This window comes from Aethalodelphis obliquidens, unplaced genomic scaffold (genome assembly GCF_003676395.1).
Source record: "Aethalodelphis obliquidens isolate GAN/ISIS:26980383/991018 unplaced genomic scaffold, ASM367639v1 scaffold26, whole genome shotgun sequence".
Classification (NCBI taxonomy): domain Eukaryota; kingdom Metazoa; phylum Chordata; class Mammalia; order Artiodactyla; family Delphinidae; genus Aethalodelphis; species Aethalodelphis obliquidens.
Window position 1 is genome coordinate 18907940 of NW_020837970.1, and position 15296 is coordinate 18923235.

At 36.9% G+C, this 15296-nt stretch overlaps 1 protein-coding gene across 2 annotated transcripts in view; it reads left to right on the forward strand.

Moving 5' to 3' along the window:
• Positions 1-15296, forward strand: part of BBS4 (Bardet-Biedl syndrome 4) — a 71542-nt gene that overhangs the window by 13923 nt on the left and 42323 nt on the right. For both annotated transcript variants that reach the window (XM_027123540.1, XM_027123538.1), the window contains exon 2: positions 4157-4208. In XM_027123540.1, coding sequence (XP_026979341.1) covers positions 4157-4208 — 52 coding nt within the window. The remainder of the gene's footprint in view (positions 1-4156; positions 4209-15296) is intronic.

The following is a 15296-nucleotide window of genomic DNA, read 5'->3' on the forward strand; positions in this document are numbered from 1 at the left end:
TTACGGTTTTCTTAGGGTATATGCCCAGTAGTGGGATTGCTGGGTCGTATGGTAGTTCTGTTTTTAGTTTTTTAAGGAACCTTCATACTGTTCTCCATAGTGGCTGTATCAGTTTACATTCCCACCAACAGTGCAAGAGGGTTCCCTTTTCTCCACACCCTCTCCAGCATTTATTGTTTGTAGATTTTTTGATGATGGCCATTCTGACTGGTGTGAAGTGATTCCTCATTGTGGTTTTGATTTGCATTTCTCTAATGATCAGTGATGTTGAGCATCCTTTCATGTGTTTGTTGGCCATCTGTATATCTTCTTTGGAGAAATGTCTGTTTAGGTCTTCTTCGCATTTTTGGATTGGGTCGTTTGTTTTTTTGATATTGATGTGCATGAGCTGCTTGTATATTTTAGAGATTAATCCTTTGTCAGTTGCTTCGTTTGCAAATATTTTCTCCCATTCTGAGGGTTGTCTTTTCGTCTTGCTTAAGGTTTCCTTTGCTGTGCAAAAGCTTTTAAGTTTCATTAGGTCCCATTTGTTTATTTTTGTTTTTATTTCCATTTCTCTAGGAGGTGAGTCAAAAAGGATCTTTGTGTGATTTATGTCATAGAGTGTTCTGCCTATGTTTTCCTTTAAGAGTTTTATAGTGTCTGGCCTTATATTTAGGTCTTTAATCCATTTTGAGTTTATTTTTGTGTATGGTGTTAGGGAGTGTTCTAATTTCATTCTTTTACATGTAGTTGTCCAGTTTCTCAGCACCACTTATTGAAGAGACTGTCTTTTCTCCATTTTATATTCTTGCCTCCTTTATCAAAAATAAGGTGACCATATGTGCGTGGGTTTATCTCTGGGCTTTCTGTCCTGTTCCATTGATCTATATTTCTATTTTTGTGCTAGTACCATACAGTCTTGATTACTGTAGCTTCGTAGTATAGTCTGAAGCCCAGGAGTCTGATTCCTCCAGCTCCGTTTTTCTTTCTCAAGATTGCTTTGGCTATTCGGGGTCTTTTGTGTTTCTATACAAATTGTGAAATTTTTTTTTATACGGTACGTGGGCCTCTCACTGTTGTGGCCTCTCCCGGCTCCAGATGCGCAGGCTCAGCGGCCATGGCTCATGGGCCCAGGCGCTCCGCGGCATGTGGGATCTTCCCGGACTGGGGCACGAACCCATGTCCCCTGCATCGGCAGGCGGACTCTCAACCACTGCGCCACCAGGGAAGCCCCAAATTGTGAAATTTTTTGTTCTAGTTCTGTGAAAAATGCCATTGGTAGTTTGTTAAGGATTGCATTGAATCTGTAGATTGCTTTGGGTAGTTTAGTCATTTTCACAATGTTGATTCTTCCAATCCAAGAACATGGTATATCTCTCCATCTGTTGGTATTATCTTTAATTTCTTTCATCAGTGTCTTATAGTTATCTGCATACAGGTCTTTTGTCTCCTTAGGTAGATTTATTCCTAGGTATTTTATTCTTTTTGTTGCAGTGGTAAATGGGAGTGTTTCCTTAACTTCTCTTTCAGATTTTTCATCATTAGTGTGTGGGAGTGCAAGAGATTTCTGTGCATTAATTTTGTATCTTGCTACTTTACCAACTTCATTGATTAGCTCTAGTAGTTTTCTGGTAGCATCTTTAGGATTCTCTATGTATAGTGTATTTTTTAAAGTTTTTAAAATTTGCTCTTTCCATTTTAATATTCAGTCTATTTTAATTTGTTTTCATTTTCCTGATGAAGGTTTTTTTCTTGAAGTCTATTTTGTCTCAGTGCTAATACTGCTACTTTTTCTTTTTGCTTCTGTTTTCCTGCTGTATCTGTTCTCATCCTTTTCCTTTGTTTTCCTTTGACCGTATGTTTTAGATGTTTCTTTATACAGATAGCACATATCTAGATTTAAAAAAAATCCATTCTTATAATCTTTCAACCAGAGAATTTCATTTTTTCTCCTTCTTTTCTTACTTTAATCTTCCTTAAGTGAGTACCCAGATTTTTTTTGTTAATACATTTATTCATTTATTTATTTATTTTTGGATGCGTTGGGTCTGTGTTGCCGCACACAGGCTTTTTCTAGCCATGGAGAGCGGGGGCTACTCTTCGTTGTGGTGTGTGGGCTTCTTATTGCGGTGGCTTCTCTTGTTGCAGAGTACGGGCTCTAGGCATGCGGGCTTCAGTAGTTGTGACTCGAGGGTTCTAGAGCGCAGGCTCAGTAGTTGTGGCTCACGGGCTTAGTTCCTCCGTGGCATGTGGGCTCTTCCCGGACCAGGGATCAAACCTGTGTCCCCTGCATTGGCAGGTGGATTCTTAACCACTGTGCCACCAGGGAAGTTCCTTAGCTATTCTTAACATTAGAAGTCTTTTTTTCCCCAGAGCCCTCTTCCTCACCCCAGATAGGTTCTAGAAAGCTTGTTAACACACCTGCTAATCAGCAGCATGAACCTGCCAGCCCAGCATCTTCAGAGGGTCAGAGCTTTCTCTGTATTCTGATATCTGCATACAGATAGCATATATCTAGATTAAAAAAAAATCCATTCTGATAATCTGCCTTTTAACTAGAGAATTTCATTTTTTTCTTCTTTTCTTACTTTAATCTTCCTTAAGTGAGTATCCAGATTCTTAAAAATAATAGATATTTAACTTAAAGTTCAAACGTAAACCTGAATAATACAGGGATCATCGAATGTTTTGTTACCCTTTGCTTTCTGCCAATTCATGCCGTTCAGTTTTTTAGTTTTTGTGTTTCTCAGTTCAGCACCACAAATTATACTTTGTTGTATTCAGTAAGTAGATGCTTATAATATATGTCCATATTTTACCAATTCCTTTGCTTGTTCCACTCCTTCCTTCTGGGGTTGTTTTCCTTTCTTCTAATGTAAATATGTCCATTAAAAGTTTATTTAGGGATTCTAAAAAGTCAAATTTTATTTGTCTGAAAGCCTCTTAAAATTTGCTATTGTTCGTGAACGTTAGTTTTGATTCGTGTAAGAGTTCAGATTGGGGGTTGGCAAACTGTTTTTTAAGGGGCCAATAGTAAATAGTTTGAGCTTCATGGGCCATATATTGTCTGTCACAAGTAAATCAACTCTGCATTTGTAGAGCGGAAGCAACTATAGGCAACATGTAAACACGTGAGTGTGACTGTTGTGATAAAATTTTGGTTGTAGACACTGAAGTTTGAATTTTATATAATTTTCATGTGTTATAAAATATTGTTAAAATTTTTCTTAACCATGAAAAATATAAAAATTATTCTTAGCTTGTGGACCACATAAACATAGGCTGTATCTGACCTGTGAGCCATAGTTTGGTGATCTCATGTCTAGGTTAATATTCGTTTTACTTAGTACTTTACTCTTGGGGATAGTTATTCTGATAATGTCATATGATATTATCTTCCATTTTTAATTGTTGAGAAGTCAGCTGTCAATCTAACTGTCCTTTCGTTGCAGGTAATCTGGTGATATTATTTTTCTTTGGTTATTTTTAAGAACTTATTATTGTCCCTGTGCATGTTCCTGTGATGTATCTAAAGTGTGGATTTATTTTCATTTAACTTGGTTAGAATTGGTTGAGCATCCAGAATCTAAAGATTAGTGTGTCTCGTATACTTCTGGAAATGTTCAGCCATTATTTTTGCTTATATCATACCTTATCATATATAACATGGGAGGTAAATAAAAGACAAATTCATTTGAAGATTTTCTGTGAAGTTATAGTACAGTATAGTATCTATAATATTAAATAATGACCCTTTTAAAATACTCCCTCCTAGAACTGAGTGCTAGAGCATCTCTGTGTAGATGACCTCATAAGCTTCCTCTTATCAGAATTATCACTTTTTTGGTTGGCTGCTAAGAAGTATAGCATTAAGTATAATACTAATATGTTGGACATTAATTTGTATACATTATATCATGCATTATAATTAAAATAAGTATATACTGTAAGTAATTATATATTATAAATATGAATTATACATTATTAATAGTTTGGACAGCACAAGTATGACCTGACATTTGTTTTTTAAACTATATTCAAAATAATTCTTTGTACATGTATGCAGGTAATGGATTATTTGCATGATTGGAGAGCTATTGATGATTGTTATTTTAATGCTTCTTTAAGCTAGCAAGATTTATGGTGGTGTTTTAACAGACTTCTTTCATTTCAGAGAACTCAGTTTCCTGCATCTGCTGAATCTCTAAAACCCCGGCTGAAAAAAGGTCTGTATATAATTTCATTTTGTGTGTTTATTTGCACAATTTCTCCGTCTTATTGATTCTTCTATCCTGTATCCACTAGAGCTTTTACAAATATGATTGTTGGGAAAAGCAGTAGTCTGAATGTTCTCCCATATCTAGCTTTTATTTTGTGAAGTTGTTAGATATTACGGGATTGATTTTACCTATAAATATGTTTATTTATTTATTTCATTATGCTGAGTCTTAGTTGCGGCAGACGGGCTCCTTAGTTGTGGCATGCGAACTCTTAGTCGCGGCATGTATGTGGGATCTAGTTCCATGACCGGGGATGGAACCAGGGCCCCTGCATTGGGAGTGTGAAGTGTTATCCACTGTGCCACCAGGGAAGTCCCTACCTGTAAATATGTTTAAATGGGGTTTTATTATTATATAAATGTGTACTAATTTTCTACTTGTGGAAGAACCACTCTAAAGTTCCTATAGTACATATCGGGCCTCAAATAATCTCATATATACATATGTTAAATAAGTGTGAGGTTTTATAAAAATTGAGTCTGGGAAGCCTAACTAGGTGAGGACCTATACTGTAAAGAACTGCCTTTAAAAATATGATACAGCCATAATTCCCTGGCAGTCCAGTGGTTAGGACTCAGTGTTTTCACTGCCGGGGACCCGGGTTCGATTCCCGATTGGGGAACTGATGCTGTGCGGCGCAGCCAAAAAAAATTTTTTTAAATAAAATAAAATCCAATAGAGATATATATATTTTATGTCGAGGAATAGGATTTCTTCGTTTGTTAACCTATGAAGTCTTAGGAGGGTTTGCATCAAGTTGTCAGTGACTATACTGGATGTTCTTCCACGTCTAAAGGACTGGATGTCCTAGCTACTTGCCAGGCATTGGAAAATACCTGAACTTTTTGTTTAGCAGGAGAGACCATCTGTTTTATTATTTATTCATTTGTTTATTATTTGCTAGATGAGGAAACCATGGAAGGGGAGTGACTTGCCCAGGGTCCTGTGTGTTGCTTTTGTTTGCATACCTGAGCACCAGGCTATATGCCCTTTGGCAGCATGTGTTTTCCTGTTGTATGCTAAGAGTTTTAAAGTTGATTTTGTCAATAAAGTGTTTATTTGGGGCATTTCAGTTACACTTTGAATTTATAATACAAGTTGTTGGAAAATATTAACTTTCAGGAATATACTTTCAAAGATTTTTTTAGGAAAACACTGTAAAGAGCAGTACATGTACAATTTAGATTATTTGTGAAATTTGGATGAATTCTGCCTATGTCTAACATCATCGTTAATAATTTAAACACCATTTCTGAACATGAGAATCATCTTGCTGTGGTATCTGTCATTTCATTTCATCACCAGAGTGAATTGGCTAGTCCGGTGGTGGGGCTTGTGGGTATTGTAATCATCTCTCCAGTGTTCTTTCCATAATTCCTCCAGGGTCAAACCCTGTGGTTCAGTTGACTCCCAGTCCAGGAGAGTTGTAATTAGTATACACCAATCAAGAACTGGCCCATGCCCAATTCAAGCTAATGAGATAAAAACTTTACAGCTCTGGGGAGAAGGGGTACATTTGACAAGATGCTATAAAATGTAACAGTGCCGTAATGCCCTTTCCAATCATTTCTTTCTCCCTTCCCCACTGCAGAGCAACCACTGACTTCTAGTATTAAAGTTTAGTTTTTCCTGTTCTTGAACCCCTCATACATGTGAGTACTTAGTGGGTTCCAGGACCAGTGATAGGTATTTGCAATACACAGATAAATAGGGCATGGATTCTGCCCTCAGGGAATTGACAGTCTTCAGGGCATAGAAAATAAAGGCATATCATTATATTGTATACTCCATAGGTCCTTCCTTCTGAAGGTTAAACATTTCCAGTTTCTTCAACTCCTTTCATGTAAAATGTTTAGAACTCTTTTGCCATTATTACTTTGGTTCTGTAGTGAAATTCGTTGGCCCTCTTGGAAGTATTAGAGTTCAGGACTAGGTAGAATATTCCAGGTATTGTGTGAACAGGGCCAAGTGTAATGTCTGGAAGATAAAATCTGTTCATCTGGATGTTTCATTTCTGTTAGTCCAACTCAAGGTTGCATTGCCTTTTGGGCAACCATTTTACACATTTGCAATACCACTATATTGCACAGTGCCAGGGGTATGATTCGTGTAGAACACAAAGACTTCAATATAAATGATGCCTTTGGAATTGTGCAAGGTGGTGACACAGGCATGTAAAATGTCAAGGGTATAACCCGTTCTTATCCTGCCCTAGATTTCAGGCTTCCATGACCCAAGATTTTATCTATTGAATCACATTGATTGAGTTTTGGAATGTTGTGCCAGCCTTGCGTTTCTGGGATAAGCTCCACATGGTCATGGTGTATTAAACTTTTTATATATTGCTGGATTCGGTTTGCTAATGTTTTGTTAAGGATTTTTGCATCTGTGTTTATGAGGGATGTTGGTCTATAGTTTTTTTGTGATGCTTTTGTATGTTTTTGGTATCAGGGCTATGCTGGCCTTAAAACGAGTTGGGAACTATTCCCTCGTCTAGTTTCTGGAAAATTTTGTATAGAATTGGTGTTATTTCTTTTCTTAAATGTTTGCTAGAATGTGACAGTGAAGCTTGTCTGGGTCTGGATTTTTTTGCTGTTGTTGGAAGGTTTTTAAGTATAAACTAAATTTCTTTAATAGATGTGGGACTATTCAGGTTATATATTTCTTTAGAGACTGCTTTGATAATGTTTCTCTTTCAAAGACATTTGTCCATTAAATTTATTGGCATAAAATTCATAATACTCCTTTATTTTCCTTTTAATGTCTAGGATGTATAGTGATGTTCCCTCTGTTGTTCCTGAGTTTAGTAATTCTCTTTTTTCTTGATCAGTCTGGTTAGAGGTTTATACATTTTATTGATCTTTTCCGAGAAACAAGCTTTGATTTTATTGTTTTTTCTCTATTGCTTTTTTTTTTTTTTTTTTTTTTTGTGGTACGCGGGCCTCTCACTGTTGTGGCCTCTCCTGTTGCAGAGCACAGGCTTCGGACGCGCAGGCTCAGCAGCCATGGCTCATGGGCCCAGCCACTCCACGGCATGTGGGATCTTCCCGGACTGGGGCACGAACCTCGCGTCCCCTGCATCGGCAGGCGAACTCTCAACCACTGCGCCACCAGGGAAGCCCCCTCTATTGCTTTTTTTTGTTTCAATTTCATTGATTTTGGCTCTTATCTAATATTTCTTGCATTTAATTTGCTCTTCTTTTTTCAGTTTCTTGAGAAATTTCCTCTGTTCATACTTTGTTGAGAGCTTTTTACCATGAATGGTTGTGAAATTTTATCAAATGCTTTTTCTTCATAAACTGAGATGATCATATGGTTTTTCTTTATTTTTTGTAACACTACCTGATTAATTAATTTTTCACTTTTTAAACAGCTTAATTGAAAAATCACCCATTGCAAGTGTATCATCTCTACCTCACTTTTTAACAGTTGAATTCCATTGTATGATAACTTATATTTAACCCCTCCTCTATTTTTTCCAACTTTTCACTTTATATTTTTAGTTTATTTTTTATCAAGGTAACATTGGTTTATAACATTATATACGTTTCATGTGTGCAACATTATATTTCTACTTCTGTATACACTACAGCGTGCTTACCACCAAAAATTTATTTTTTATCCCTCATCATACAGTTGATCCTGTTTACCCATTTCTTCCTCTGATGCCCCCCTTCCTTCCTCTCTGGTAGCCACGACTTTGTTCTCTGTATCTATGTGTTTGTTTTTGTTTGGCTTAGTTTGTTCATTTATTTTGTTTTTGTTTTGTTTTTTATATTACACATATGAGTGAAATCATGCAGGATTTGTCTTTCTTCGTCTGACTGATTTCACTTAGCATATCCACCCATGTTGTCTTCTTTTATTTAAGATTAATTTATTATTTATTTTATTTATTTTTGGCTGCATTGGGTCTTAGTTGTGGCCCATGGGATCTTCGTTGAGGCGCGTGGGATCTTTCGTTGAGGCATGTGGGCTCTTCCTTGTGGTGCGCGGGCTTCCCTCTAGTTGTGCCATGCAGGTTTTTCTCTTCTCTAGTTGTGGCATGCAGGCTCCAGGGTGCATGGGCTCTGTAGTTGTGGCATGCGGGTTCCAGAGCGCGTGGGCTCTGTATTTTGCAGCATGCAGGCTCTTGTTGAGGTGTGCGAGCTCAGTATTTGTGGCGCGTGGGCCCAGCTGCCTTGTGGCATGTGGCACCCCAGTTCCCTGACCAGGGATTGAACCCGAGTCCCCCGTGTTGTAAGGCGGAGTCTTTACCACTGGACCACCAGGGAAGTCCCCATGTTGTCTTAAATGGCAAGATTTTGTCTTTTCTATGGCTAAGTAGTATTCCATTGTATATATATACCACATCTTATTTATCCATTGATCATCATGTAGTTTCTCGTCATTGATATAGTGAACTACTTTGATCAGTTTGTTTTGTTTTGTTTTATTTTGTTTTGTCCATGCTGCGCAGCATGCAGCAGGGATCTTAGTTCTCCAACCGGGATCAAACTTGTTCCCCCTGCAGTGGAAGCATGGAGCCCTAACCACAGGGCTGCTAGGGAATTCCCCTTTGATCAGTTTTTTTTAATTTAAAAAAAAAATTTTATTTTTTATTTTATTTTTTGGCCACGCAGTGCAACATGTGGGATCTTAATTCCCCAACCAGGGATCGAACCCGCACCCACTGCATTGGAAGAGTGGAGTCCTAACCACTGGACCGCCAGGGAAGTCCCTTGATCAGTTTTTTAATACTGAACCAGCCTTGCATTCTTGTGATAAAGCCAATTCAGATATGATATAGTTTTCTTATTATTTATTATTGGATTTGATTTTCTAAAATTTTGTTAGGAACTTTTACGTCAGTGTTCCTGAAGTATATTGGCATATAGTTTTCTTTTCATATAATATTTTTGCTTGATTTTGGTGTAGGGTAATGCTGACCACCTTATAAATGATTTGGGACATAGTCTCTGCTCTTTAAATTCCTGGAAAAGTCTGTGGAGAATTGACTAATTTTCTCCTTAAATATTTATTGCAATGCCCTCATGAAGCCAGCTGGTCCTGGAGTTTTCTTTGTATTAAGTCTCTTAATAGATATAGGGCTGAATAGGTTATCTATTTCTTCTTGATTATGCTTTGGTAGTTTATGTTCTTCAAGGAGTTTTTCTATTTTATCTAAGTTGTCAAATTTATTGGCATAAAGTTCACAGTTTTACCTAACTGATATTAAAGATACTGTAAAGCCTCTATAATTAAAACAGTATAGTACTGGTACATGAATAGAAGAGAAACCAGTGTGATAGAACAGGAAAAGTCCAGAAAGAGACTCAAATACATTTGGCAGTTTAATATATGATAAAGTATATGGCTTCTCAAATTACTGGAGTTAAAGATGTACTTTTTAATAAATGGTGCTGGGACAACTCGATAGCCATTTTGATAAATAAAAAATTAGACATACACTAGAATAAACTCCAAATGGATCAGAGATCTAATCTAAAAGGAAAATTCATAACCATGCAAGTATTAAAAGAAATACTTTTACCAGAGTATTTTACCAGAGGTAAAATTACCAGAGGCAGTAAAAGTTGATAAATATGACTTCACAGTGAATTTTTTATGTATGACAAAAGGCACAATAAGGAAAGACAAAAGAGAAATAACATTCTAGGTGAACATATTTGCAACATATATCACAGGTAAATGGCTAAAATCACTAACATATAAAGAACTCCTGTAACTTAGGGATAGGGTGGGTGGGAAGGAGACCACAACATGCAATAGGGGCTGCCCTGGTGGCGCAGTGGTTGAGAGTCCGCCTGCTGATGCAGGGGACAAGGGTTCGTGCCCCGGTCTGGGAGGATCCCGCATGCCGCGGAGCGGCTGGGCCCGTGAGCCATGGCCGCTGAGCCTGCGCGTCTGGAGCCTGTGCTCTGCAACGGGAGAGGCCACAACAGTGAGAGGCGTGCGTACCACAAAAAAGAAAAGAGCATGCAATAGAAAAATGGATAAAGCATAATCAGAATTTACACACATACATTATATAAATCTATAGTAACATAAAATAGTTACACATACACACACACAGGATATAAATCTATAGTAACATGCCATTTATAGCCTATCAGGATGGCTAAAATTAAGAAATACGAGTACATATTCAATTTGTGAGGCTGCAGGAAACAAGCACTGTCTTATATTGTTGGTGGGAATATAAATTGTTACAGCTGTTGTGGAAGAGAATTTGGCAATATCCAATAAAACTCCATAATTACATTTCTAGGACTTCACCTTGAAGATACATCTCTGACAATAAACAAATATTTATTCACAGTATTATTCACTGCAGTATTATATGTGATTGTAAAATGTTGGAAACATCTTAAACGTCCATACATAAAAGAGTTCTTGAATAAACTGTAGTATATCCACATAATACAATACTATACAGCTTAAGGAAGATTTTTATGATTTGATACAAGATATTTCCAAGTGGTTTTCAAGATAAATTGTATGTTATAAAAAAGCAAAGTACAAAAATAAAGCAAAGTACAAAAGAGTATTTGCCATATGCTACATTTTTATAAAAAAGAAAATGAAATTAAAAATATATTTGAGCTTATTTTTATAAAAAGAAGCACCAGAAGGATTTCTCAGAAACAAATGGGACTGGCTGTTTACAAAGCCTTGCATGGAAATGCAGTGAAAAGGTTGGAGGATGTAACACTTCTTTGAGTATGTCTTTCTGTGTAGTTCTGACTTTTGAAATCATATATTCATATCAACAAAGATTGGGCAAACAAAAACCTTAAAAATAAAATATAAGAAGCAGCACATATAGGGTAGTTTATTGGAGTCAAATTTTCTTATGTTGGAGAAGGGAATTTACATAATACAGAAAGGAGTGAGATGAGATCAAACCCTGATATACTGGATTGGAAATGGCAGTTATCAGTGTTGAATACATGGTTTTTAATATAGATATGTAGATATAAAATATATATTTTTCTTAATTCTGTCCATTGACAAGGGGTAGCAGCAATGACACCCTAGTAGTAGCAGTGAGTACAGTTAGTGCCCAGACCTTATTTTCTAGACATTATTCTGCAGTAAAAGGAACACGGATGGGTTCCTTGGAGAAATGCCTAATTCCATGGCTAAGGCTGGGAATGAACCTGGGACATCTTGTGCCAGAAAGTGAGGAATAGTTTACCTAGTGATGGGTATTTGTTGGAAAGATGCAGGAGTGGGTTTGAAGGGCTTTCACTGGCCAGTGGCCAGTTCTGAAGTGACTGAAGCCTCAAATAATCATAGCAATGGATTATAACACACTGAATAAAATAAGAATACACCAGTCCATACTGATATAAATATACTAGTAAATAATAAATGAAGCAAAAGGAAAAACTCTCCCTTATAAAATAGAGTGATAAGTAATAAATGTAGAAGGAATGATAGAGTTAGAAAATTACCATTTGGCAACCATCATAGTAATAACTGATCCATGCAAGACTCCTCAATGGATGCTAAAACTAGTGGGTAAAAGTTTGATGAAAAACAGGATATTTACGGGACTTCCCTGGTGGTCCAGTGGTTAAGATGCTGCGCTCCCAATGCAGGGGGCCTGGGTTCGATCCTTGGTCAGGGAACAAGGTTCTGCATGCCATAACTAAGAGCCCGTATACTGCAAGTAAAAGAGCCTGCATACTGCAACTGAAGGTCCCACATGCTGCAACTGAAGATCCCACACTGAAGATCCTAAGTGCTGCAACTAAGACCTGGTGCAGCCAAATAACTAAATAAATATTTTAAAGAAAACCCTCAAACATGCTATTTACATGAGTCTCTAAGTATCTTTCCATAAGGTACATTTTGATTATAGTCTAGTAACTTTATAATGGAAAAACCTACCAAATACCACCCTAACCAAGTGATAAAAAGTAAAAGGTCACAATAATAGGACAAATTGATATATTGTGCCTCCTAAGTAACTTGTGTGGTATTCCTGCCAAAAATAATACCTTCAATCTAATCATTAGGAAATAATAGACAAACCCAAACTGAAGGACAGTCTACAAAATAATTAGCCTGCATCTTCAAAAAAGCTGTTGAGAGAGGGCAGACAGCAGAAGCAAGAAGAACTACAATCCTGCAGCCTGTGGAACAAAAACCACATTCACAGAAAGACAAGATGAAAAGGCAGAGGTCTGTGTACCAGATGAAGGAACAAGATAAAACCCCAGAAAAACAACTAAATGAAGTGGAGATAGGCAACCTTCCAGAAAAAGATTTCAGAATAATGATAGTGAAGATGATCCAGGACCTCGGAAAAAGAATTCAGACAAAGATCGAGAAGATGCAAGAAATGTTTAACAAAGACCTAGAAGAATTAAAGAACAGACAAACAGAGATGAACAATACAATAACTGAAATGAAAGCTACACTAGAAGGAATCAATAGGAGAATAACTGAGGCAGGAGAACGGATAAGTGACCTGGAAGACAGAATGGTGGAATTCACTGCTGCGGAACAGAATAAAGAAGAAAGAATGAAAAGAAATGAAAACAGCCTAAGAGACCTCTGGGACAACATTAAACGCAACAACATTCGCATTATAGGGGTCCCAGAAGGAGAAGAGATTGAGAAAGGACCCGAGAAAATATTTGAAGAGATTATAGTAGAAAACTTCCCTCACATGGGAAAGGAAATAGTAACCCAAGTCCAGGAAGCGCAGAGTCCCATACAGGATAAACCCAAGGAGAAACACACCGAGACATGTAGTAATCAAATTGGCAAAAATTAAAGACAAAGAAAAATTATTGAAAGCAGCAAGGGAAAAATGACAAATAACATACAAGGGAACTCCCATAAGGTTAACAGCTGATTTCTCATCAGAAACTCTACAAGCCAGAAGGGAGTGGCATGATATACTTAAAGTGATGAAAGGGAAGAACCTATAACCAAGATTACTCTACCCTGCAAGGTTCTCATTCAGATTCGATGGAGAAATCAAAAGCTTTACAGACAAGCAAAAGCTAAGAGAATTCAGCACCACCAAACCAGCTCTACAACAAATGCTCTACAACAAATGCTAAAGGGACTTCTCTTAGTGGGAAGCACAAGAGAAGAAAAGGACCTACAAAAACAAACCCAAAACAGTTAAGAAAATGGTCATAGAAACACACATATCGATAATTACCTTAAACGTGAATGGATTAAATGCTCCAACCAAAAGACACAGGCTGGCTGAATGGATACAAAAACAAGACCCACATATATGCTGTCTACAAGAGACCCACTTCAGACCTAGGGACACATACAGACTGTAAGTGAGGGGATGGAAAAAGATATTCCACGCAAATGGAAATCAAAAGAAAGCTGGAGTAGCAATACTCATATCAGATAAAATAGACTTTAAAATAAAGAATGTTGCAAGACACAAGGACACTACATAATGATCAAGGGATCAATCCAAGAAGAAGATATAACAATTATAAATATATATGCAACCAACACAGGAGCACCTCAATACATAAGGCAACTGCTAACAGCTCTAAAAGAGGAAATCGACAGTAACACAATAATAGTGGAGGACTTTAACATCTCACTTACACCAATGGACAGATCATCCAAAATGAAAATAAATAAGGAAGCAGAAGCTTTAAATGACACAATAGACCAGATAGATTTAATTGATATTTATAGGACATTCCATCCAAAAACAGCAGATTACTCTTTCTTCTCAAGTGTGCATGGAACATTCTCCACAGTAGATCACATCTTGGGTCACAAATCAAGCCTCAGTAAATTTAAGAAAATTGAAATCACATTAAGCATCTTTTCTGACCATAACGCTATGAAATTAGAAATGAATTACAGGGAAAAAACCGTTAAAAACAGAAACACATGGAGGCTAAACAATATGTTACTAAATAACCAAGAGATCACTGAAGAAATCAAAGAGGAAATCAGAAAATACCTAGAGACAAATTACAACGAAAACACGATAATCCAAAACCTATGGGATGCAGCAAAAGTAGTTCTAAGAGGGAAGTTTATTGCTATACACGCCTACCTCAAAAAACAAGAAAAATCTCAAATAAACAATCTAACCTTATACCTAAAGGAAGTAGAGAAAGGAGAACAAACAAAACTCAAACTTAGCAGAAGGAAAGAAAGCATAAAGATCAGAGTAGAAATAAATGAAATAGAAACAAAGAAAACAAGAGCAAGGATCAATAAAACTACAAGCTGGTTCTTTGAGAAGATAAACAAAATTGATAAACCATTAGCCAGACTCATCAAGAAAAAGAGGGAGAGGACTCAAAGCAATAAAATTAGAAATTAAAAAGGAGAAGTTACAACAGACACCACAGAAATACAAAGCATCATAAGTGACTACTACAAGCAACTCTATGCCAATAAAATGGACAACCTGGAAGAAATGGACAAATTCTTAGAAAGGTGTAACCTTCCAAACTGAACCAGGAAGAAATAGAAAATACGAACAGACAAATCACAAGTACTGAAATTGAAACTGATTAAAAATCTTCCAACAAAGAAAAGTCCAGGACCAGATGGCTTCACAGGTGAATTCTATCAAACATTTAGAGAAGCGCTGACACCCATCCTTCTCAAACTCTTCCAAAAAATTGCGGAGGAAGGAACACTCCCAAACTCATTCTGTGAGGCTACCATCACCCTGATACCAAAACCAGACAAAGATACTACAAAAAAAGAAAATTACAGACCAATATCACTGATGAATATAGATGTAGAAATCCTCAACAAAATACTAGCAAACAGAATCCAACAACACATTAAAAGGATCGTACACCATGATCAAGTGGGATTTATCCCAGGGATGCAAGGTTTCTTCAGTATAGGCAGTTCAATCAATGTGATACACCATATTAACAGATTGAAGAATAAAAACCATATGATCATCTCAATAGATGCAGAAAAAGCTTTTGACAAAATTCAACACCCATTTATGATGAAAACTTTTCAGAAAGTGGGCAGAGAGGCAACCTACCTCAACATAAT